The sequence below is a fragment of the Ogataea haglerorum genome (assembly GCF_019207285.1).
Source record: "Ogataea haglerorum isolate 81-453-3 chromosome Unknown 81-453-3_NODE_12_length_311171_cov_96.283249, whole genome shotgun sequence".
NCBI lineage: Eukaryota > Fungi > Ascomycota > Pichiomycetes > Pichiales > Pichiaceae > Ogataea > Ogataea haglerorum.
The window spans coordinates 85,829-106,679 of record NW_025065162.1 but is presented as its reverse complement, the minus strand read 5'-3'; the positions used below and the strand labels follow the sequence as shown (position 1 = coordinate 106,679).

At 52.4% G+C, this 20,851-nt stretch overlaps 15 protein-coding genes across 15 annotated transcripts; 12 read left to right on the top strand and 3 right to left on the bottom strand.

Moving 5' to 3' along the window:
- Positions 1-6: 6 nt before the first annotated feature.
- KL911_004184 (uncharacterized protein) lies at positions 7-458 on the top strand (the record flags this gene model as incomplete). The annotated part of the gene is made up of 2 exons (XM_043199447.1): positions 7-39; positions 108-458. The coding sequence occupies 2 exons, from the start codon at positions 7-9 to the stop codon at positions 456-458; spliced, it is 384 nt and encodes a 127-aa protein (XP_043053008.1).
- Positions 459-685: 227 nt separating this feature from the next.
- Positions 686-1,132, top strand: KL911_004183 (uncharacterized protein; the record flags this gene model as incomplete). Its single annotated transcript, XM_043199446.1, has 1 exon — positions 686-1,132. The coding sequence occupies one exon, from the start codon at positions 686-688 to the stop codon at positions 1,130-1,132; it is 447 nt and encodes a 148-aa protein (XP_043053007.1).
- Positions 1,133-1,190: 58 nt separating this feature from the next.
- Positions 1,191-2,128, bottom strand: KL911_004182 (uncharacterized protein; the record flags this gene model as incomplete). The annotated part of the gene is made up of 2 exons (XM_043199445.1): positions 1,191-1,808; positions 1,967-2,128. 2 exons carry the CDS (start codon positions 2,126-2,128, stop codon positions 1,191-1,193), a joined length of 780 nt encoding a protein of 259 aa, XP_043053006.1.
- A 42-nt stretch (positions 2,129-2,170) lies between these two features.
- Positions 2,171-3,442, top strand: KL911_004181 (uncharacterized protein; the record flags this gene model as incomplete). Its single annotated transcript, XM_043199444.1, has 2 exons — positions 2,171-2,291; positions 2,691-3,442. 2 exons carry the CDS (start codon positions 2,171-2,173, stop codon positions 3,440-3,442), a joined length of 873 nt encoding a protein of 290 aa, XP_043053005.1.
- A 130-nt stretch (positions 3,443-3,572) lies between these two features.
- Positions 3,573-4,730, top strand: KL911_004180 (uncharacterized protein; the record flags this gene model as incomplete). Its single annotated transcript, XM_043199443.1, has 1 exon — positions 3,573-4,730. The coding sequence occupies one exon, from the start codon at positions 3,573-3,575 to the stop codon at positions 4,728-4,730; it is 1,158 nt and encodes a 385-aa protein (XP_043053004.1).
- Positions 4,731-4,880: 150 nt separating this feature from the next.
- Positions 4,881-7,169, top strand: KL911_004179 (uncharacterized protein; the record flags this gene model as incomplete). Its single annotated transcript, XM_043199441.1, has 1 exon — positions 4,881-7,169. The coding sequence occupies one exon, from the start codon at positions 4,881-4,883 to the stop codon at positions 7,167-7,169; it is 2,289 nt and encodes a 762-aa protein (XP_043053003.1).
- A 93-nt stretch (positions 7,170-7,262) lies between these two features.
- On the top strand, positions 7,263-8,045 carry KL911_004178 (uncharacterized protein; the record flags this gene model as incomplete). The annotated part of the gene is made up of 1 exon (XM_043199440.1): positions 7,263-8,045. The coding sequence occupies one exon, from the start codon at positions 7,263-7,265 to the stop codon at positions 8,043-8,045; it is 783 nt and encodes a 260-aa protein (XP_043053002.1).
- A 200-nt stretch (positions 8,046-8,245) lies between these two features.
- KL911_004177 (uncharacterized protein) lies at positions 8,246-8,796 on the top strand (the record flags this gene model as incomplete). The annotated part of the gene is made up of 2 exons (XM_043199439.1): positions 8,246-8,258; positions 8,510-8,796. 2 exons carry the CDS (start codon positions 8,246-8,248, stop codon positions 8,794-8,796), a joined length of 300 nt encoding a protein of 99 aa, XP_043053001.1.
- Positions 8,797-8,928: 132 nt separating this feature from the next.
- KL911_004176 (uncharacterized protein) lies at positions 8,929-9,870 on the top strand (the record flags this gene model as incomplete). The annotated part of the gene is made up of 2 exons (XM_043199438.1): positions 8,929-9,411; positions 9,595-9,870. The coding sequence occupies 2 exons, from the start codon at positions 8,929-8,931 to the stop codon at positions 9,868-9,870; spliced, it is 759 nt and encodes a 252-aa protein (XP_043053000.1).
- A 281-nt stretch (positions 9,871-10,151) lies between these two features.
- KL911_004175 (uncharacterized protein) lies at positions 10,152-11,558 on the top strand (the record flags this gene model as incomplete). Its single annotated transcript, XM_043199437.1, has 1 exon — positions 10,152-11,558. The coding sequence occupies one exon, from the start codon at positions 10,152-10,154 to the stop codon at positions 11,556-11,558; it is 1,407 nt and encodes a 468-aa protein (XP_043052999.1).
- An 82-nt stretch (positions 11,559-11,640) lies between these two features.
- KL911_004174 (uncharacterized protein) lies at positions 11,641-12,840 on the top strand (the record flags this gene model as incomplete). Its single annotated transcript, XM_043199436.1, has 1 exon — positions 11,641-12,840. One exon carries the CDS (start codon positions 11,641-11,643, stop codon positions 12,838-12,840), a length of 1,200 nt encoding a protein of 399 aa, XP_043052998.1.
- A 45-nt stretch (positions 12,841-12,885) lies between these two features.
- KL911_004173 (uncharacterized protein) lies at positions 12,886-13,892 on the top strand (the record flags this gene model as incomplete). The annotated part of the gene is made up of 2 exons (XM_043199435.1): positions 12,886-12,940; positions 13,135-13,892. The coding sequence occupies 2 exons, from the start codon at positions 12,886-12,888 to the stop codon at positions 13,890-13,892; spliced, it is 813 nt and encodes a 270-aa protein (XP_043052997.1).
- A 13-nt stretch (positions 13,893-13,905) lies between these two features.
- Positions 13,906-14,315, bottom strand: KL911_004172 (uncharacterized protein; the record flags this gene model as incomplete). Its single annotated transcript, XM_043199434.1, has 2 exons — positions 13,906-14,197; positions 14,272-14,315. The coding sequence occupies 2 exons, from the start codon at positions 14,313-14,315 to the stop codon at positions 13,906-13,908; spliced, it is 336 nt and encodes a 111-aa protein (XP_043052996.1).
- Positions 14,316-14,772: 457 nt separating this feature from the next.
- Positions 14,773-15,983, top strand: KL911_004171 (uncharacterized protein; the record flags this gene model as incomplete). The annotated part of the gene is made up of 2 exons (XM_043199433.1): positions 14,773-15,738; positions 15,819-15,983. The coding sequence occupies 2 exons, from the start codon at positions 14,773-14,775 to the stop codon at positions 15,981-15,983; spliced, it is 1,131 nt and encodes a 376-aa protein (XP_043052995.1).
- Positions 15,984-16,434: 451 nt separating this feature from the next.
- Positions 16,435-20,790, bottom strand: KL911_004170 (uncharacterized protein; the record flags this gene model as incomplete). The annotated part of the gene is made up of 1 exon (XM_043199432.1): positions 16,435-20,790. The coding sequence occupies one exon, from the start codon at positions 20,788-20,790 to the stop codon at positions 16,435-16,437; it is 4,356 nt and encodes a 1,451-aa protein (XP_043052994.1).
- Positions 20,791-20,851: the final 61 nt, after the last annotated feature.

The following is a 20,851-nucleotide window of genomic DNA, read 5'->3' as shown; positions in this document are numbered from 1 at the left end:
GGCAGCATGTTGATCAGGACCATCATGACGAAGAACGCCGTGATCAGGTAGCCGTCGCCGATCGGAAACCCGTCCCAGAACTTGAACGTGATGGACGCGGCGCTGAGCTCGAGCGGCAGCAGCACCAGCCACTGCATCACGTAGTTCCAGCTGATGGCGAAGCCCCAGCTCGGGTCGATGAACGTGGTGGAGTAGTACGAGAACGCGCCGGGCACAGGAAAGTTGCACGCGAGCTCGGCCAGCGAGTGCACCATGCAGAACACCATCACGGAGATGAGCGAGTAGCAGATCAGGATGCCGCCGGGCCCGCCGTCTCTGAGCGACTGGGCGGAGCCGAGAAACAGGCCGGTGCCAATAGACCCGCCCAGCGAGATCATCTGCATCTGGAACGAGCCGAGCTGGTGTTTCAGGGGCGCGTCGACGCCGTCGGTGACGGCGGCGGGCCTGAAGGTGGCTAGTGTGCGGTGTAGCCAGTTGGGCGAGGTCTCTTGCTGTTCGAGCTCGACAATGCTGATGCTTTTCTCTGAGTCCATTGTTTGGTTGAGCAAGGCCGGCGTGCTGGGTCTTATATAGCGCATTTGGTAGTCTGTTCTGCTAAGCTGCTACCAATTTCAAATTCTACTGATTTGCACAAATATTGGCAGAAAAATAAAAAAAATAGGAATAATCAATCGATCTCGCCAGCATGTCGCTCAACACCTTTGACGCCGAAACAGCAGACAACCTCGAGGACATCGAAAAGCAGTTTGCCGTCAAGGCAGTGCAGCAGATGGAAACGTACTGGAACCTGCTGCAGTCGATCCCCGGCAGCAAGCTCAAGCTGACCAAGTACGACGACGAGATCGTCGAGGAAGTGCTCAAGGACTTCCCGGAGTTTGCGTCCCCTGAGGGTGTGGCGAAGGTCAGCGAGGACGACATGAAGTCCGCTGCCGGCAAGGCCCGGTGGAGGAACTTCCTCAAGAAGTTCGAGGACAAGGTGCAGGACTACAATTTCGGCACGCTGCTTCGATCGGACGCCTCGCAGGAGTACGACCAGCACGGCACGATCTTTGTGGTGAGACTGCAGTTCTACGCGATTGAAATTCTCAGAAATAGATACGGCCTCAACGACTGGGTGTGCCAGAAAAAATAAAAAATTGAGAAATAGATATAATTTTTTTTCGTCGTATTATTATGAGTACACAATCCGCCTAGTTCATCTTCTTGACCAGCTCGTTGATGTAGTGCTCTCTGTTACCGGTCGATCCGCCCTGGATGAAGTGCTGGAACTTTCTTCTCACGCCCCAGCCGCCAGATGGGTTGGACAGCTTGAATGGCCACAGGAAGTTGTTGGCCTGCTTGAAGTTAGGACCAACGGTGTAGATCTCGTGGATCAGGTCCTCAATGGAGATGATTCCGTACTTGCCGAGCGAGGCTTCAATGATGGCGTTGTCGGACAGAGGAATTCTCTGCTTGTTGACCTTACCGTAGCCTCTCTTGTAGATGAGCTGTCTGATGGTGGAGAGCGATGGGTAACCGTAAGCAACGTATGGCTCGACCAGCTTGATGAGCTCAGAGGTGGCCTTGGTGACCTTGACAAACACACCGGCGTTGATCTGGGTCAGTCTCAGCAGTTGCAGCACCTTTCTTGGCTTTGGAGCAATCTTGTTGATACCCTTGATTCTGACGACAAAGACAAGCTTTGGCTCGGCCTCAACGTAGTAGGAGCCGTTAGCCTTGGCCTCTCTCTTGGCAGCAATCAGAGCTCTCTCGGCGTCGGCGTATTCCTTGGTGTACGCCTCGGTTCTCTTGAAGATAGCAGCTCTCTTCTCCTTGTTGGCCTAAAATAGTTAGTAAGGATAAAAAATTTTCGCGGCTTCCCAAATCAGTCCCGAAAGATGGTTAACTAACAAGCTTCATTGCCTCAGCTAGCCGTTTCAATAAAGGTTTTCATCAGCTGATGGGAAGTCTCGGAGCTTATACATACGGCCTTTCTTGCCTTCTTCTCGGCAGCGACCTGCTCAGCAGTCTTGGCAGCCTGCTTGGTCTTCTTGATCTGAGATTCTGGTTTAGGAATTCTAAAGGTTAGTAGTGGGAATCCAGAGTAAGGCCTCTGGAGGTTGCACGTGTGAAACGCAATCTGCCACATTCCCCGCCGGGAACTGTCCCCGAGGAACATTCCCAGCATGTAATGTCTCCAGAGAGAGGAGGCCAAGCCTGGCTCTCTTTGGCATCATTTTCGCTGCAATCGCTTCGCGCAATACGCAGCAGCACCATGTCCGAGGACATGAACAGGGTGTCAGCTGTATCCGGTGCCGGATTACAGTGCGTTTGACGGTGAGATAAGTACGAGGAGCGCGGGCCTGCCGCGTCGCTTGTAATAATCTCAAGACCACGCCGCAGGCGTGAGTGTCATGTCACAACAAGAACCGTCCAGATCCTTGCTCGTCAGCGATCAACATACGGAGCAGCCATTGTGTAGTTGGATGAGAATATTTTTGAGAAAGTTGAAATCGGTGAAAAAAACTGGAAAAAAAAAAACTACACACGTGACACACGCAAGGGGCTAACAGCCCTGTCGTCGCGTCGCTGGCCGACTCCAAATGAATTTCAGGAACCGCAGCCAGCACCACAGCCAGCACCATGACCGAGGTTATGAGCCGTGGAGCGTTCCTTTCGAGTGAGTAGGCCTTCTCCACACTAACACCCAGACGAGAAGGATTACAACCATGCCACGGACAAACAGTACGAGATCCTGAGAAAGAAGGCCGACCAGGCTTTCCAGCAGAAACAGCAATTCTCGAGCGAGTCGCGGCGCGCATACAAGCAAGGAGACGGCGCTGCCGCAAAGCGGTACTCGGAACAGGCCCAGAGGTACGCACAGGAAGCCGAAAACTACAACCGGCAGGCCGCAGAGTACGTGTTTAGAGAGAACAACCTCGATTCCGACTGCAACGACATCGACCTGCACGGTCTGTATGTGAGAGAGGCCCAGTATATCCTCAAACAGCGCATCATTAACGGGATCCAGAGGAACGAGCACCATCTGGAGTGCATTGTCGGCAAAGGGCTGCACTCGAAAAACGGCATCGCCAAGCTGAAGCCTGCGGTCGAGCAGCTTTGCAACGAGGCCGGCCTGAAAAATTACATTAATCCAAAGAACACTGGGGTGTTAATCATTGAGCTTGCTGGCGCACGGATCCCGGCCTCCTGGAACGACATCAATCCGAACGGCATCGGCGCCATGAATGAGCACCAGAACGTTCCCGACGACGACCACGTCCCGTTGCAAGGCGGACAGCCGTACCAGCAGCAACCGCAGTACCAACAACAACCGCAGTATCAACAGCCGCACCAGCAGCAAAACGGTCACCAGCAGTCCGTGTTCGAGCAGCTCAACACGCCGCAGAACCAGAAGATTGCCGTGCAAATCTTCAAAGCTATATGTTCTTGTATTAGATGATGTATTTCAGATAGGTTTGATTTAAATTGTGGGGGAGCCACTACGCCATTTTCCCCAGCCACAGCTGTGGCGCCGCACGGTGCTGTATCTCTGCAGCGCAAAATCCGAGTGGCGAAAAACATTCCTGCTTATGGTTGCAAACAAGATAAGAGAGCTGATCTCGGCTACTCGAAGGTCTGCGCGGAACATCCGCCAGACGCTCGACGACGTTGCCGAGCAGCTGATTGCTAATCAGCGGCAGCGACAGCTGGAAGTACAGCTCGAACGCGTGCCCGTTCGAATTCCGACAAAGAGTCATCCTCTGGCCAACCGCAGAGCCCGCGGCGTCCAGTTTGGCGCTTTTGGCGGGGCCCAGCGCTACTATTCGACCTCGCGCCGGGCACCGGTGCATCTCCGCGCGGTCTCAAGATCCTCTGTGTCGTCTGTCACCAGAAATATTATATACCAGGTGCAGCCTTTTAGAATCACATTCCGTGCCGGGTGCAACTATGCGCCATCTTCACTTTATTCCAACTTCACACGCCACAACGCGAGAATGTATTCCACCTACGGCCAGACCCTAACGTCACAGGCAGCACACAATCTCTCCCAGGGACTCCGCGCCTCATTTCTCAAGGGCCACGAGCTGCAGAGCAAGCTGATGGGAAGAGACTCCAACGGCTCCCAGAACGCCAACCAGTCCTTCGTGGAGCACAATATGCAGCTTGCCAGAGCCGAGAGCGAGACCGATGGCTGTGTTGTCGAGTTCAGCCTCAAGTGCCAGGACCGTGCCCTGCCCAAGAAATTCCTCTTGGACGACGAGATTATGCAGGAATTTGAAAATGCCTATCTTGTGAACGAGTTCGAGCACCGGATGCTAATTTTGAGTGACATCAAGCGTCTGAAGGAGATCATAGGCGTGACCGTTATCGAGCACCTGGACGACAGGAACCTTATTCGATGTCATTTCCCCAACTGCGATGTACCCAAGATGGAGACCATGCTTGCCGAGTCTGGAATCCGGAGCGGCGTGGTCAAAGGCGTTGAGAGCCGCTCCGTATCGATGGCGAGCGACGGTGTTTGCTCGCTGTCCTCTACCGACCGATGCAATTCTCCTGATTTTGACAATTTCGATGACTTTATTTCCTCAGAGTCGTCTGCTTCCGAAGACGACCCGCTCTTCTTTTTTGACGAGCATCCAGTGCTTTCGTCCAGTGGGGGTTTGGAATTTCCAGCTCCCGATATCCCGGTGAGCGAGATCTACAGCGATATGGACGCGATCATTGTGGTTGATGGCGGGACTAGGTAGGCTACTTACGAATTGATTTTTTATGAGACAAAAGAAACCCGTGCACCGCAGTGTAGGATAAATAGATAAATAAGTAGGTGTTTTCTTTGCAATTTATTTGGAGCGTGGTTTCTGCTTTCTACGGCACGCAAGAAGAACACAAAGCAAAAGATGTCAGGCAGCGAGGACGCCGAAAATCCTGTGAACGACGTGGAGACAGGCACCCCAGAGAATGTGCACGAAGAGGAGAATGAGACAAAGGAATTGCAAGAATCCCAGGAAGTCAGTGCTGAGGCCGGGACGGAGGGTTTGGAGCCGGAGGACAATGGCCGCGATGATGATGGCGGATCTGTGAATGATTCGAAACAGGACTCGGTGACCGAATCTCACGACGAGTTCATCGATGCTTCGGGCGTCGCTCTTTCGAGCAATGAAGCCAAAGATACCGATGCTGAGCCGGAATTCGCTCCTATTCCAGATAAAGAACACGAGCCGGAGGAGCACCTGTCTTCCCCGATTGAAAACGACCAATCTAGTCTCTCCACAGGCAAATCTGCCACAATCGAAAAAACGGATAGCTCAGTTAAAGTCGATCCACAAAGTTCCGCCTTGAATCCAGAAGCCGACAGCTTATCCTCGGAGGTTCCAACGGAGGAGCCTGCTGCTGAGAATAAATCAACTGGCCCAGAAATCCCTCCTCGCGAGCTTCCGGAACCTGCGCATCGCGACGAAGAGCCGGTTGTGATACCTTCTGACGACAATATTCCACAAGAACATAACGGCGAGGAAAGACAGAACTTGGATTATTCAATGAAGAGGCCTGTCAAGACGTTGCGGAAATGGTTTGCGTTTAACATGAAGGGCTCGGAGGAGTCCAACGGCACCTTTAACGAAGTCATGAGCGAGCTTGCCGGCCCACAGAATCAAAGTTTGGCATTTTCACGGTACTGGGAGAACGTTGAAGATCTCAATTCTCAGTCTACTAAAGACCGCGAGCTGCTGAGTCAAGGTGCGAACGGAATAAAGAGGACTTTTAATGAAATCAAGACGGGAATTGAGTACACGAACGACGACGAGCTGGTCAAGAGAATAGACTGGGAATTTTGGTCTGAAGTGATCAATGACTACAGTTCGGTTCTCGAAAACAGATCAGAGGAGCTAATTGCCAATATCACGAAGGGAATACCGCGCGAGCTCCGCGGACTCGTGTGGCAGGTGATCTGTAATTCCAAGTCTATGGAGCTGGAGGAATCCTTCCGTGCTAACCGCAACTGTGAGAGCCAATACCAAAAACTGATCAAAAGAGATCTTGCAAGAACGAGTTTTGTGACTAATAGCGCTGTCAGAACAAAGATCGTTGACCTGTACGAGATCATCAAGGTCTACAGCATATATGATAAGGAGGTTGGCTACACTCAGGGAATGGCATTCATTACTGTTCCCTTGCTGATGAATATGGAAGCCAGCGAGGCATTCTGCATGCTGGTGAAACTCATGAACACGTACGACTTCAAGCAGCTGTTTGTGCCTCAAATGCCCGGGCTTCACTTGAAACTGTACCAATTTGACAGACTCATGGAAGACAACCTGCCCGAGCTGTACTTGCATTTGAAACGAGAAGGTGTGCGGTCCTCGATGTATGCTACCCAATGGTTTTTGACCGTTTTTGGCTACAAGTTCCCACTGGAAATGGTGTTGCGCATATATGATATTGTTATTGCCGAAGGCATTGAGTCTCTTCTCAAGTTTGCTCTCAACCTGATGATGAAAAACCAGAAACAGCTCTTGGAACTGAGTTTCGATGACTTGCTACCATTTTTGAAAGACAAATTATTTTTCTATTACGTTGACAATAGCGGTGATGATAGCGCACCAAGAACACTGGCAGACGGGTACTCAAACAGGGAAATCTCTATTGATACGTACAGACTCGAGGACTTTGTGGCCGATTCAATGGCCATTGATATTCTCCCTGTGAACCTGAAACGGTATGAGGCCGAGTTTGCCGAAATCCACAAGCTTGAAGGAGAGATGGAGACCGAAATTTCGCAGCTCAAGACAAGAAATGGCCAGCTTTTGCGAGACATAAGGCATATTGAGGCAGAATACGCTACACTTAATCGGGAGCACGTAGAAATCGCTAACGAAATGGTACAAGGGAAAATGGAGATTGCTCAGTTGCAGGACGAGAATAGGCAACTTCAGGAACAAATTGACGAGCTTACAGAGAGGCTTCGAAGGCTGGAGACCCAAAGCGACACCAATGTCGACTTTACCGGCGAGATTTCCAACAGCATGAATATGGAAATTCAAAAGACCATGGAAAGAAATCTCCAGGTTATGGAGGAAAATCGGATGTTGGAGGAACAGCTTGCGTCGGTAACGCAAGAGCTCGCGGACACAAAGGCCGAGATCAGCGAAGCGAAGGGCAAGTGGTTCAAGAAGGGTGGCTTTTGGTAATGCCTATAGAGCTAAAGTACATCTTTACACGGAGACTAAGTCAAGTAAAAAATACAGTAATTTGTTGCTAGCGAAAAAGTGTTTGTGTTGAACATGATTCTGGCGCTCAAAGATGTTATCCACGGGGTGCGGGCTTTTTCGACTACGGCAACCACCCTGGGCCGCAACTATAGACACGTGGTTAATCGCCAGCTGAAGAAAAAAGTCGAGTACAAAGTGGGTGATTTGAAGCCAAGAAATTTGAGAATACCTGCAGAAGCACCCAAATATCCGCCCTACCCATACGGAGAGTCTCGTATTTTCAAACGAAGCAACCGTGGCCTATTTGGTGGTCAGTTCATTGTTTTTGGAAACAAGGTCTCTGAACATAAAAACAGGGCACGCAGAACATGGCTCCCAAACGTGGTGAAAAAGAAACTATGGTCTGAGTCGCTGAACAAGTTGGTGCCCTTGAAGCTGACTGCGCGCGTTCTGAGAACAATCACAAAGGAGGGAGGTCTGGATAACTATCTCACAAAGGATAAGAGAGCTAGAATCAAGGAACTAGGTCCCTTCGGGTGGAGACTCAGATACGATGTCTTGAAGGCCCAGGAACGCGCTAAGAAAGCTAGTGTGAAGAACTACGAGGTCTTGAGTGACGCAGATGGCAACGAGATTAAGGTTTTCTTCAAAGGAACGTACAACGGAGAGCCGGTTTCTTTGGTGGTTGGGAGAAGAAAGCTTTTACAGAAACTGTACCCTGTGGTGAAGCTGCACACACCGGGAAACCTCAGATTTGCCGCATTCAACAACAGACGCAAGAGCGCACCTTTTGAGGAGCTTCTGAAAGAGCTAGAGCACTACAAGGTGGACCTCAGCGACGTTGTCGTGAAATAGATCGTATGTACATAGACACCCGTGCACGGGAAGTATCACTATTCTGACAGACAAATTTTCACAGTCACGGACAGTGGTGTAGGGGGTAGAGTTTCAGGGGTGGGTGAAATTGGTGGGAGACCGGGTTGTAGAATGGCAGACTTGGGTACTGAATATGAAAATTTTCACAGAAATTGAAAGAATACACTTTACACATCGAAATGGCTAAGTCTGGTATGTATAATTAGACAGACAGGAGAGACACAGGGACGTTGATTCGAGGAGAGAGACGTTTCACGGCCACATAGGCCACGTGAACTTGAATATGAACCGTACACATCGACCCCACGGATAGGATGATCAACCTTGAGGTAATCACAGACAGCTTCTCACATCAAGGACGAGGATTATGCCAACGGCACACAACGACTCTCCGCCAATCGCGTTCTGCTGTCCCTCGCGCTCAGTTCCACACTAACCACCAGGTATCGCTGCTGGTTTGAACAAAGGTCACAAGGTTGAGGCCAAGGAGGTTGCTCCAAAGATTTCCTACAGAAAGGGCGCTCTTTCCAAGAGAACCGCTTTCGTGAGATCTCTCGTCAGAGAAGTTGCTGGCCTCGCCCCATACGAAAGAAGAGTCATCGAACTCATCAGAAACGCTGGTGAGAAGAGAGCCAAGAAGCTCGCAAAGAAGAGACTCGGTACTCAGAAGAGAGCCAAGGCCAAGGTCGAGGAGATGAACAAGATCATTGCTGAGTCTAGAAGACACTAATTGCACAGTATCTGGTACGAGCTAATAAAATATAGTATGTGGTGCGAGGTGTAGTTTTCAAGCCGTCTAGCCTTTTCAATCCCGGTCGGTGTTGCTAAGGAAAATTCTGTAGACGTGGGAGATTCAGGCCACATGTTTAAAGCCGTCAGCACGCGCAACCTGCGGTTCTACTCTGTCAATCATCCTCCCTCGTTCTTCAGGAACCCGGCAGAACCGCCCAAGACGCTGGACGAGCTGCGACGGCCCGCCACGGCACCGCCAGAGACCCAGATCTCTAGCTCGCAAAAGCTGAAAAATCTCGGGATCGGGTTTGGGATCGGGTTTGCGTCGCTCACCATCAGCGTCACTCTGGGCATCCTGCTGTACGAGCTGCTGGAGAAGTTGAAGGAGAATGAGAGACAGCTCGCGCTGCTCCGCAAGAATCAAAAGGAGATGCTCATCCAGATGCAGAACTACAAGAAGAAGATCACGCTTGCCTCGGTGGAAAACTCCAAGAAGCACATGATGATCCAGGGCAAGATGCAAATGCACATAGCGCTACTAAGACAACAATTGATAGACCAAGGCATCGATCCGGTGAGCATCGACGAGGCCATAGAAAAATTCGAGGAGAACGTCCGCATGGAAACCACGCCCACCACGATCAACCTGTGGGTTCCTGGAGAATCTCGCCTGAAATCATTAATACCGGACGCTCACGAATATACCAAAAATAAATAATATAGGGGTATAAATGGAAAATTTTCGCATAAAAAGTTGTTTTTCTAAAAAATGTCTTAACTCAAAGGCGCCCATTAGAGTCACAGGATATGGTTGTCAGTTCATATTTTGTGCTCGGGTCAGCCTAAGATCAGAGTGTTTACACCGCCATTCAAGCGAAGCCAGGCTTTACCGGCTTCGCGTGGTCCAAAACATACATTCATCTCACCAGCTCTGCGTCCAATTTTTCCTGCGTGCGCTGCCTCACTTTCATTGCGAGCAGTCGAGGGATCGGACAGCAGGGCGATCTTGCATCGGTGCCATTTTCTTCGTAGAATTTCGTGCAACACTCGTACAACTGGTCTATCAGTTTAGTGCATCTCGACTCGTTGTAATTGTTCGCTTTGAGGCAGTCTGTGGTGTTAGTCCCGGTCGACCCTTAGTCTACTCACCTTGAATTGCACAGGCCTGCGGCTTGCACGGGTCTCCGCATGAACTCATACAATAAATGTCCTGGCCAGCTGCTGAATTATATACTAATTTTCAGGTCGTGCGCCGCCTCTTTTAACCAAGGGGAAATTGATGAGTCCTTTTTAAGGGGCATAAGAGGGAAAAACAATTGTTTGGCCTATCTCTTTCGGCAATTTCCTAGAGCCATGTCCGAAGAAGTGCCTGAAGAGCTTTTGTCGGCTGTCTCGAGCCAGTCGTCTATCATCAAGCCTAGCATCCGGCCCTCAGACACGCGTTTCTTCACTTTCAAGATATTTGGCGGAGCGGGCCATAATCCTGCCCCCATGAAACTTGAGGATGTGATTGTGGCTGGGTCGAACATGGAGCTACTAGCAAACGCGAACACATGGGGATTGCTCCATTTCAGATTACGGCGGCAATCGCTCAAGAGACTCCACCTCCTATATGGGCTATTACTTGTTCTGTGGAGCTGGGTCCAATGGACCCTGCTAGTCCTTGATGCGTACTTTTGGTGGTTTGTCTACACTTTAGGGATTTTTCCCTCGTCAGTGGACAAGCCATTGGAGCCTAGTACTGCCGTCTCTCAGATGTCCAATGAGCCTCCATCACAATCGAGAATCAGGAGGATATTACAATTACGTACCACGATCGGCAACCATGCACTAGCACACTCGCTGGCGACGAGCATCCCAAAGAGCGAATTGATGGTCAGACAGGCACTGGCAGGCAAACGGGTTCCTAAACATTTGATGGTCATATACGAGTTGGATCCCTTGGTTGTCCCCCCACCCAAAGAACTGCCCACCCCTTACCTGACTGCCGAAAAAAGGATTGTGGTTCCCGACAAAAAGGAGATCTCCCAGGTGCTATCTGACAGAGCTGAGTGGGCAGCCGCCCACCACACGCACAAGGCCTCAGAGGTTATGAGAGTGTGCGCAGAGTCCGCCAGGCTGGTCTCATGGGCACTGTTCTCTGGCATGAAGTCCGTCACGCTCTATGAAAGAAGCGGCAATCCCTGGAAAAATTTGGACAGACTAGGCTCAATGATCCAGACAGAGATATCAGTTCTGAGCGACACGGAGTCTCTTGAAGAGACCTGGATCAAGCTGGTAAGAGTGAATAACCCCGAGACCATAACGATAGAGAACAGTGAGATACATCATGAGCCGCCGGATAGACCATCGGGCGACGATGGCGGACTTGCAAAGTTACAACCGGCACCCGCGAGCTCGCAGCTGGAGTCGGCCCAGATCTCAGAGACCTATTCTGCAGGGAACGGGCTTACGGTTACGTTGGTTTGTGAGGAAGATGGAGAGCAGAGAGTGGCCAAGACGGTCAGGAACTTTGTGCTATTCAATGGCGACGTCTCTGACATAGAGTCGTATGTAGACAAGGAGCTGGCTGTGCTGGATGCCCCAGAACTAATCATTAAGTTTGCCAGAAGACGCGGAATGCTGCAGTCTCTGAGCGGGGCACCCATCTACAATTTCGAAAACCGTCCGTTGTTTGCAGCCACGCAGGACCACACCAATTTCCCCTTCTTCATACAAGCTGTCGAGTCATACTCGCAGGCCACATCTAAAAAAGATTGACCACCTCTCTGCACAGCCGTAAATATTAGATTGTCCTTATCGGAAACTATATTTGCCTTCAAATTACGACCCTTTTTTAACCATGTCTGTGAATTTGGTTGCTGAGCCAGAAGCAAAGTCTTTTGAGTTTGTGAATCCCGGCGACACATTTCCTTATCGCGAGATCGACTTACCCCTGCCAATTTTCAATGAGGCTGGGGTGTCGCTATCCCCCTCTCTAATAATCGGGAGAGCTAGCCACAAGGGCGAGAAGTCGGAAAGACAGGAAAGGCAGGACAATTTTCTAGTAAATGACGCTGCTGTGAGCGCCAATCACATTTTGGGATATGTGACACCCGTCAGCGATGACGAAAAACTGGCGATCTATATCAAGGACGTTTCCCAGCACGGGTCTTGCTTGCTACGCTATGGAACCCCAGATGCTATGAGATTGAAAAAGAATGGGACCCGCGTTATGCTGCGCAATGGCGATATCATTGGGCTTGTTGTTCTTGGCAAGTGCCGGGCGAATGATCCATTCGATATATTTAGATGCACCAAAGTGCAGTTCCAAGTGGTGACAGACTACCGAATGAAATTGCGTGCTGTTCGGCTCAACCGCAATGAGTATCTGAGAGTAGCTGGTGAGAAGCCTGAACAGGACCTCTGGGATTGGACATTTACCGATTTAACGAAGGACGCCGCCGCGTTTGGAGGACTCAACGACGAGCATTTGGACGCGCTGCGCGACATGTTCAGCAAGACCTTCGAACCCCCTGTCAGCGAGTCCACGTACTTTGGCCCAGACTCTGAGGACTTCTTTGAAGAGGATTCAGACTCAGGGGGCGAGGTGGAGTGCGAATGTGTGGAGCGCGAGACAGATTTCTGGGCCCATGGTTTATCGGATTCTGACAGCGAGGAGACGCCTAGCGAGGACCCTGACTCTGACCACATAGTCGAGTTTGTGTGTGAGGGAAGCTGTAACTTGTTCAGCAACAACGAGCAAAATTCGGACTCTGCGCCAGAGGAAGAAGCCTTTCTCAAGGAAGTCATTGCGGAGCCTGTGGAAATGGCGTTTGAGCCCGAGAACGAGCCCGAAATTAAGATTGAGCCCGACTTGGAGGAGCGTGCGTGCAGAAAGAGACCGATCTCGGACACCGCTGACACCGTCTACGAGATCCAAGAGCAGGAGCCAGTGAAGAAAACCAAGAAAGTCCAGGCCAAGCCGTTCCTGGCCGGCCTTGCGTTCGGCTCTGCGCTGACGTTTGGCGCGCTTTCCGTGTTCGGATCCTACATCGAATAAATGATACCCCAAATGTTATGTTGCTATTTTGTCTACTATCAAACTATGTCCGTGTTTTTTATGATTATCGCTTCCCAATCGGATTTGAGCACAATCGCCAGTTCGCTCAGCGAGAGTGCTCCCACTCCCACGGCGAGACCCAGCCACAGTCCAAAGACGTTCATCTTCCAGTAGAACGCCATAAGCACCTCGAAAGGCGTGGCTATGAGGTAGTAGCATATCATGCTCAGCAGCGATCCGATCCGCTGTCTGCCCTGGCTACGTAGAATTGCCGCGCAGATAACATTAATGCAGTCCAGAAACTGGTTAAAGGCCACCACGAGGAACAGTTTGCTGGCGCTGGCGATGAGATCCGGGTCGTCGGTGAACAGTTTTGTGAGACGGGTTCTGAAGAGCGCCATCCAGCAGAAATTGAAGAGACTGAGGAAGCAGGCCGCAAACAGCGACACAGTAACGGCAATCTTGTAGTTTTCGGACTTGGCGCCGATGATGTTGGCCAGCCGTGTAGAGCAGCAGATCCCGACCGAGAACGGGATCTGAAAGCCGAACGACGCGACGGTCGAGACGATCGACTGCGAGGCCAGCTCCAACGAGTTGAACTTCGCCGAGAGAAACGTGATCACCTGGAACGCAAACGCCTCCGACAAGATCATAAGCACGCCGGGAAGGCCCAGGGAGAAGAATGGGGCCCATTCGGAGGTGAGCTGGCGGAAAGTGGTATTATAGTGCCAGCATTGGTAGCCGTCGACGAAGCAGATGTAAAGACACAAAGAACTGGCGATGAGCCAGTAGGTCAGCACAAATGCAAGCGGAGGCGCCAGAAACCCGATTTCGGGAATCAGCAGATGGTTCAGTGCGACGCTGACGGGCACAGCGAGGAATATTATTCTGGTGGGGGCCCCAAACTTGTTCTGCGACTGGAGGTATCTTTTGGAACACTCAAACGTCACAATGGCAGGAATGGCAAACGGCATTATACGGAGATACTGTGCACACAAGCGGGCCAGGTTTTCGTCTCGAGCGACCATATAGATCACAGGTCCGGCATTTAACCAGAATATGCCACTAGGAATCAATATCAGCATCAGTATCACAGTGCAGCGTTGGTAGTACAGGCCCATTTTCGAGTAGCTGCCTGCTCCAAATGCTGTTGAGCACAAAGTATCCAGGGAGGTGGAAAATCCGTTCACTATCACCGGTCCGGTGACGTAGAACGTAGTGAGCGATAAGGAGCACGCTGAGAGATACGTCTCCCCGAGCCTGCTCGAGAAGTAGATCGGGATCATTATCTGGAAGAGATACTGGAACACGAATGTCAGGAGCACCGGAATCGAGTTGGCGAGCACGTACCGAGTCTCTTTGGAGAATGTGGTGTCTGCGGGCAGAAGCTTGATTCCCTCGGGCTCCTGCGTGTACAAAGGCCCGGAAGACGCTGCAGTCAGCGGCGACGACTCGTCAGGGGACTTGGACGACATAGTGGATCAAAGTGCTGGAGGAACGAATTTTTTAGCGGGTAAGATTTAGAGCCGCTAGATAACGAATTGTGGTGCAGAGGTGCAGGAAGCAGAATGGCGATGGTGGAAGGCAGTTGCATCCTAAGAGAGGGGCGAGGGGGCAGCTAATGCAGATGGCGACATTTGGGCCGTGTCTGGTGCTTTGGAGGAGGTGAAACAATTGACAAGTGGACGAAAATCAGCATTTAAGAATTACCTATTATTAAATATTTAGCCAAGTAGGAGAAGGGTGGGAGATCCTACACAGTCATTGAATATGCCATGTTGCGTGAAATGGTGCTGGTTCACTCTCTGCCGTTAGTGCTTTTGAAAGCGTTCAGATGACACGCCTGATACGGCAAAAGTGCGTCCAAAAAGCTCGTCGCATTTTGTGCTACCACTGTACCTGATTTAATTTTTCAAAAATATTATTCATTTAATGAGTTCGCCGTTTTCTGGAAGAGCTGGCCTGCGGTCGCCGCGCAAGAAGCGGCTCGAGGACGAGGAGCTGCGGCTGGCAAAGCTGCGCAGTCCGGCGAAGCGGTCGATGGCGGAGCTCAATCGAGCGGCGGTGGAGCGGGCCACGCGACTCAAGCTGGAGTCTCTGCAGGACGACGAGGACGAGATCGACGCCGAGGAGATGGCTCTGGCGGACCGAATAATCGCCGAGAGCAAGAAGGACGGACTGGCGCCGTTGGAGCTGGAAGAGAGCGAGCACGAAAGTGGCGAGGAGTCCGTCAGCGAGTTTGAGGAGACAGAGGACGGGGACGAGGACGATCCTATGGACGACGCTGATGACGGCGTTTCCGACGAGGAATTTGGCGCAAAGCGAGTACGGCGGCCACGCAAAGCTGCGCAGACCGCTCCGCGCGCGCCCAGGACGCCGAAGCCGACCGCTGCGCCGCTAGAGGAGGCCGATCTAAAACCGCTAAAAATGAGCACGGTCAAGCTGATGGAAGTTCCCAACATCGACCGGACCGAGGACCTGCTGCTGAACTTCGCGGACGAGGAGAAGTCGCTTTTCTACGACGGCCACGAGGGCTATTTTGAACAGCAAAAGCTGAAAAACAAAAAGCCCGGGACGGCGTCCATGGCGCTGGCTCCAGAGCTTACTTACGAGGAGTATGAAAAATACAACAAAATCCTGGAGATGTCTGGTGAGCGCCAGATAGCAAATCTGAACAACTACTACCGGCTGCAGTTCCCACAATGGACGTTCGAGCTGCAGCAGGGCTTCAACTTGGTTTTCTACGGTGTTGGCTCGAAACGTCTTTTAGTGCTCGAATTTTTGCAGCAGCATTTTCTGCCCGCGGTGTCCGGCGCAAAGTGTCTTGTCGTCAACGGGTACAACCCCGACTTCCGTCCCAAGACACTGCTGTCGATGCTGCAGGAGACCGTTCTCGGGGTTAGGAACCCCATAGCACCACACATTCACGAAACACTGTCCAACATCAAGGAGAGCTTCGCACAGAACAGCGGCCTTAGGTGCGTCCTGCTGGTGAACAACATCGACGGCGAGGCGCTGCGCACGGACAGAATGCAGCAGATTCTGAGCGAGATCGCCGCGATCGAGCAGGTGCATTTTCTGTGCACCATGGACAACCTGAACATGCCTATTTTCTGGAACTCCAGCATGCATTACAACTTTAATTTCATCTGGCATAACATCACCACATACAAGTCGTACAAAATCGAGAACGGGTTCAAGGACCCGCTCGGGCTGGGCAAGAGCAACAAGTTTGTTGGCACACAGGGCGTCAAGTACGTTTTGAGCTCGCTCACGGCGAACGCCAAGAACCTCTACCGGCTGCTGATTCTGCAGCAGCTGGAGAAAATCGACCTGAGCGTGAAACACGACGATCTCGACAAGCGAGGCGCCACAAAGGGCAGCACGCGGTACAGTCTGCTGCTCAAGGAGTTCTACCAGCAGTGTCTGTCGGAATTTATTACCTCTAACGAAATATCTTTCCGCACGGTTCTGGGAGAGTTTGTGGAGCACAAGATGTGCACGCTCACGAAAAACTCCGCCGGCGCAGAGATTCTGTACGTTCCGTTCACGGTGGACGAGATGGAGAAGCTGCTCGAGGAGCAGTTTGTATGACTAGCTGTGTTTTTTGAACTGGAACTTCGACCGACACAGGGGACACGTAGACGAGCCAGAGCTCTTGAACCATCTGTACAAGCAGGCCGAGTGGAAGTTGTGTTTGCACGTCTGACACACCTTGTTTGGCGTCGAATGGTCGATGGCATGGACGATCGAGTAGCACACGGCGCAGTCGTCGTAGTTGTCGAAGTTGGCTTTGACGTTGTTCTTGAAGTGCTGGATGGCGTCTAGAATTGTGCCATTCTGGAAGTTGATCACGTACTGGCACGAAAGGATCCACGATTTCCACTTTTTCTCGTCCACTCCGATCCTCGCTGTTCCGTTCACGCTGATCGCCGACAACGGGTAGTTTTTCGGCAACACAATCGACATCTCCAGCTTCTGCTCGTCGATCTGGTACACGCAGCGGACCTCGTTCGTGGTTCTGTTCAGCCGGATACTGAACTCAGGGTCCTCGATGCTGCCCTTTTTCTCGAGCCCCGCCAACGTCTCGTCAATCAGCAGCGGACTCACGTTCTTGACAATAAACGTCTCGACCTGCGACTTGTGCTGCTTGTTCCTGATCGACTGGAACCACGTCTGCGCAGTGTTCCCGCCAATGTGCTTGCAGAACAGATACATCAGATGGTACAGCAGGTCGTCGCCATCGCTGTCGACGACGGAGTACTCCACCAGCGCGCGGCGGTTGTCCTCGGTCGGCTTGAGGTCCATGTCGAACAAGAAGTCCAGGAACTGGCCCACGCGGTCTTCGCCGAGCTCCAGGATGTAGTCCTGGCGGATTTTCTGTGTGACGTTTCTGAAGTGGTCGAAAATCAGGTACCAGCTCCACAAGTACTTATTGGTTGCAATTTCGCTTTCGTCTGGTAGCAGCACGATGTTTTCGAGCAACGGCGTCGGGAGCTTGATTTCCTCGTCCTGGTTCAGCGTCGCCTCCACGACGAGCGCGTCTTGCAGCTCCGGAATCACTTTGTGCAACAGGAAAACGGCCAGCTTCTGCACCTGCGCGTTGGAGGACGAGAGCAGCAGGAGCAGGTCGTCAAAGCGCGACTTGTAAGCTGTTGTTGGCACCTGGTCGCTGAAAACGCGCGTCAGCAGAGACAGCACAAGCATGCCGGCCTGGCCGGGCGCAGGAGCAAACAGCAGCTCCACCAGATCTGCATAGATATCTTCCTCGTCCCAATCAGCCTGGTGCTCGTGAAGCACGCCTAACAACTTGAGTGAAAAGTATGCCAGGGTGGGATCAGCGTCTCCCGAGCTGAGGATGCTAAACGACTCGGAGCACAGCGTGGCTCCCAGCGCAAACACCTTCTCGCCGAAATCCGACGGGTAGTTGGTGTCGCAGACGTGGTATATTTTTTTGATGTAGATTTCAGCAAATTGACACAGTGCGACTCTGACCGGCACAAACGACGGCTCATACGCGTCCTCCGACTCTGGCCAGCTGGCGAGTCCGTTCAGCATCATACCGAATCTCTGCGCAGGGAAGAGCTGGACGTTTTCCCCAACATAGTCCAGATCGAGGTCTATCAGCATGTTCAGCAGGACTAGTCCCTGCAGACCGTCGGAGGTGATGGTTTGTCCGCGAATGCGCAAAAGGTCGGCACACGCCTGGTTGCGCACGCGGTCGAATGCGGCGGCGGCGAGGAATCTGTTGGCACTGGTGGCTAGGATGGCCAGTTTCACGGGGTCGGACACTCTAGTCAAATTGTAGCTGTTGAATACCGACGACTGCATCGTTTCGAACAGTTTCGTGAATACCGTAACCAGAACACGCGCAGCGTAGAAGCGCACAGCAGCAGAGGACCGAAGATGTCTCAGAACGCCAGAAAGGTCGTCCTTGACGAACTGCTCGAAAAGACTGGCACCGAACTTCAGCTCGGCAGAAAGGCGCAGGTGGAAGTCGAGAGCTTCGTTTTCGTCCTCCAAAAGGCCCAGGAACACGTAGTCCAGGGCAGCCTCGCCGACAAGAGCCAGCTGGAAAGCCAGGTCGCCGCTCAAAACGCCTGTTTTGGAAGCCAGCTCAAAATAAAATTCGATCTTCTCCAGGTACGTTGCAAACCGGTCTGCGGCAGTCAGCTCACCTGGCGGAAATAAATATACTCCCAGTCCCAGCTTGTTTGAGACGGCGAGCCGGTGGTCAACGTTCTCGGCCAGCTCGGCCAGCTCGTCCACCACATTTTCCGGGAGCACTTTCGAGACGATCTGGGGCTTGGTTGCAAGTCTCTCCAGAAGCGCCGTTCTGTCGGCCTCGACGACGCCCTTCTCGAGCGACGAGATGTACAGCTGCTCAAACCGCGGGTCGTCAAGGTTCTGCTCCAGCTTGTCCAGTAACGAGTCGGTCTCGGCACTGCCCAGACGTTTCCAGAGCGCGGCCAGGAACTTTTCGTCTGCAAACGCAAGAAAAACGTCGTTCTGGTAGTGCCGGTTGCACTTTTGCAGGAAAACCTCTGTGTCTGCCTCAGAGAGCTTTCTAAACATGTTCCGGAGCACGTCTGGAGTGAGGAACTGGAACACGTAGTCGTCCGCGTCGGGTGCGGCGGAGTCGGATTTTTGGTGGATGTAGGTGCTCACCCTGCCGCATCTCGCAGGATCGAAGCCGGGAATGTCGGCGAGGTACCTCAAAAACAGCTCCATTTCGTCGCTGCCGAGCTTGTCAGCGACGTCGTTGACGGCGTCGTAAATATCCACGTTGAGCTTGGACTTCGCTATGTCCACCAGCAGGGCAAAGACAGGCTCGAGGAACTGCGGCGCGACGACTTTCGACGCGTCGCCGACGAACGACTCGATCTGAGCGCGGAACTGCACACAGTTCAGCCGCACAACGCTCTCAACGACGCAAATTGCCAGCGAGGGCGGCACGTACTCGTCCTGCAGATCTGTGAGCGACTCAACCGCGTTGGAGACCAGCTCGTCGAGCAGATCGGAGCCGACGTGGAGCAGCAGGCGAACATAGTTGTCGACGAGCACAGCCTCGTTTTTCACGACCAGACCGAGGTCCACAAACTCGATGGCCCGGCCCGGCAGAGCGTTGAGGATCTCTGAGTTGAGGTCCAGCAGCACGTCGCCGTTGTCGTCGGCAATGCTCGCGGCGCCGGCCATCCCAGAGATCACGTTGGCGGGGAGTTTGCGCGAATCCAGCGCCGGGACCAGCACCTTGAGAACGCGGTCGACACCACACGAGACTCTTTCGCAGTAGCCTAGGTAGCAGGTCCAGGCGTGCTGAGCAAAGGCAGAGAGTTTCTCGGATTTGATGTCGTTCTCCAGGATTTCCAGTAACGAGTTTTGGATTGGGTCGTCCTGGGGCAGCAGCGGCAGCAACGTGGCCACCACCGAGTAGTAGTGCGGATCTGAGCTCAGAGAGCCCAGCCGCAGCAGATCAAGAATACGCTGGGTGGCTTTTCTGATGCGAACGACCGTCTGGGAGTCTTTTTTGAGGAGCGCGACAAGGGCCTCGAGCACAGGAATTATTATGCCGGAGTAGAGAGCCGAATTTTTTTTCTCCAGATTGAGGCCCTTAATCGCAGCCTTGGCAAGGTGTTTGAACAGCGCGTCGTCCAGCTCTGTCTGCAGCAGTCGCTGGAGCAGCGTGTACATGCCCCTTTTGATCTGGAGGTCTTTGGACTCGAAAAGCGAGACGAACTGGTCGGACTCAAGCAGCTCAGATAGAAGCGTCTCGTCGAGCTGTACCTCGCCGTTGTTCTGTCTGGTGACCAGACTGATCAGCATCTGCACCCCGGCGTGCACCGTGCGCAGATACTTGATCTCGCTCTCTTCCTTGCCGACAAACCTCTCGTCGGAAAGCGTGTCTATGGTCTCGAAAAGCAGCAGCTGGTGGCAGTAGGTAAGCAACTGTTGGGCAAAGATTTTCCACAGATTGCTGGTTTTCTCTGGAGAGTCTCCGAAGGCAGCGGAAATAGACGCTACGGTGCCCTTGGAAACAACACGGTCGTTCTCAAAACACCCGCTCATCCAGATCCCCACAGTGTCGCGCAGATACTTGAAGTATTTCTTGCCGAGAAGCGCCACCAGCTTCGACTGGATCTGGTGCGCGGTGAGTCTAACCTTCTTCGAAGTGTCCGTTGAGAGCTTTGCGTACAGCTGGCACCACGACATGAGCACGAGCTCGTCCCGGAGCTCGGCGCCGTTGGAGTCGACGATCGAGTACAGATCGCCAACGGCCTTTTCTCTTGTCGTATCGTCTCTCTTCAGAAGGGCCTTGAACACGAGCTTCAGGTTTGCGGAAGAGAGCAGATTCGGGTCGGGCACGCCCGTGATGTAGTTGAGCGAGACCTCGTAGCCATTAGTGCCGAGTCCGTGGGACTGGCCGAACGAGCCAAACGAGCGAAGTGACATAATAAATAACTCGCTGAAATTAAATCAAATAAATCCCGGAGAAACCGTCGACACAGACGCC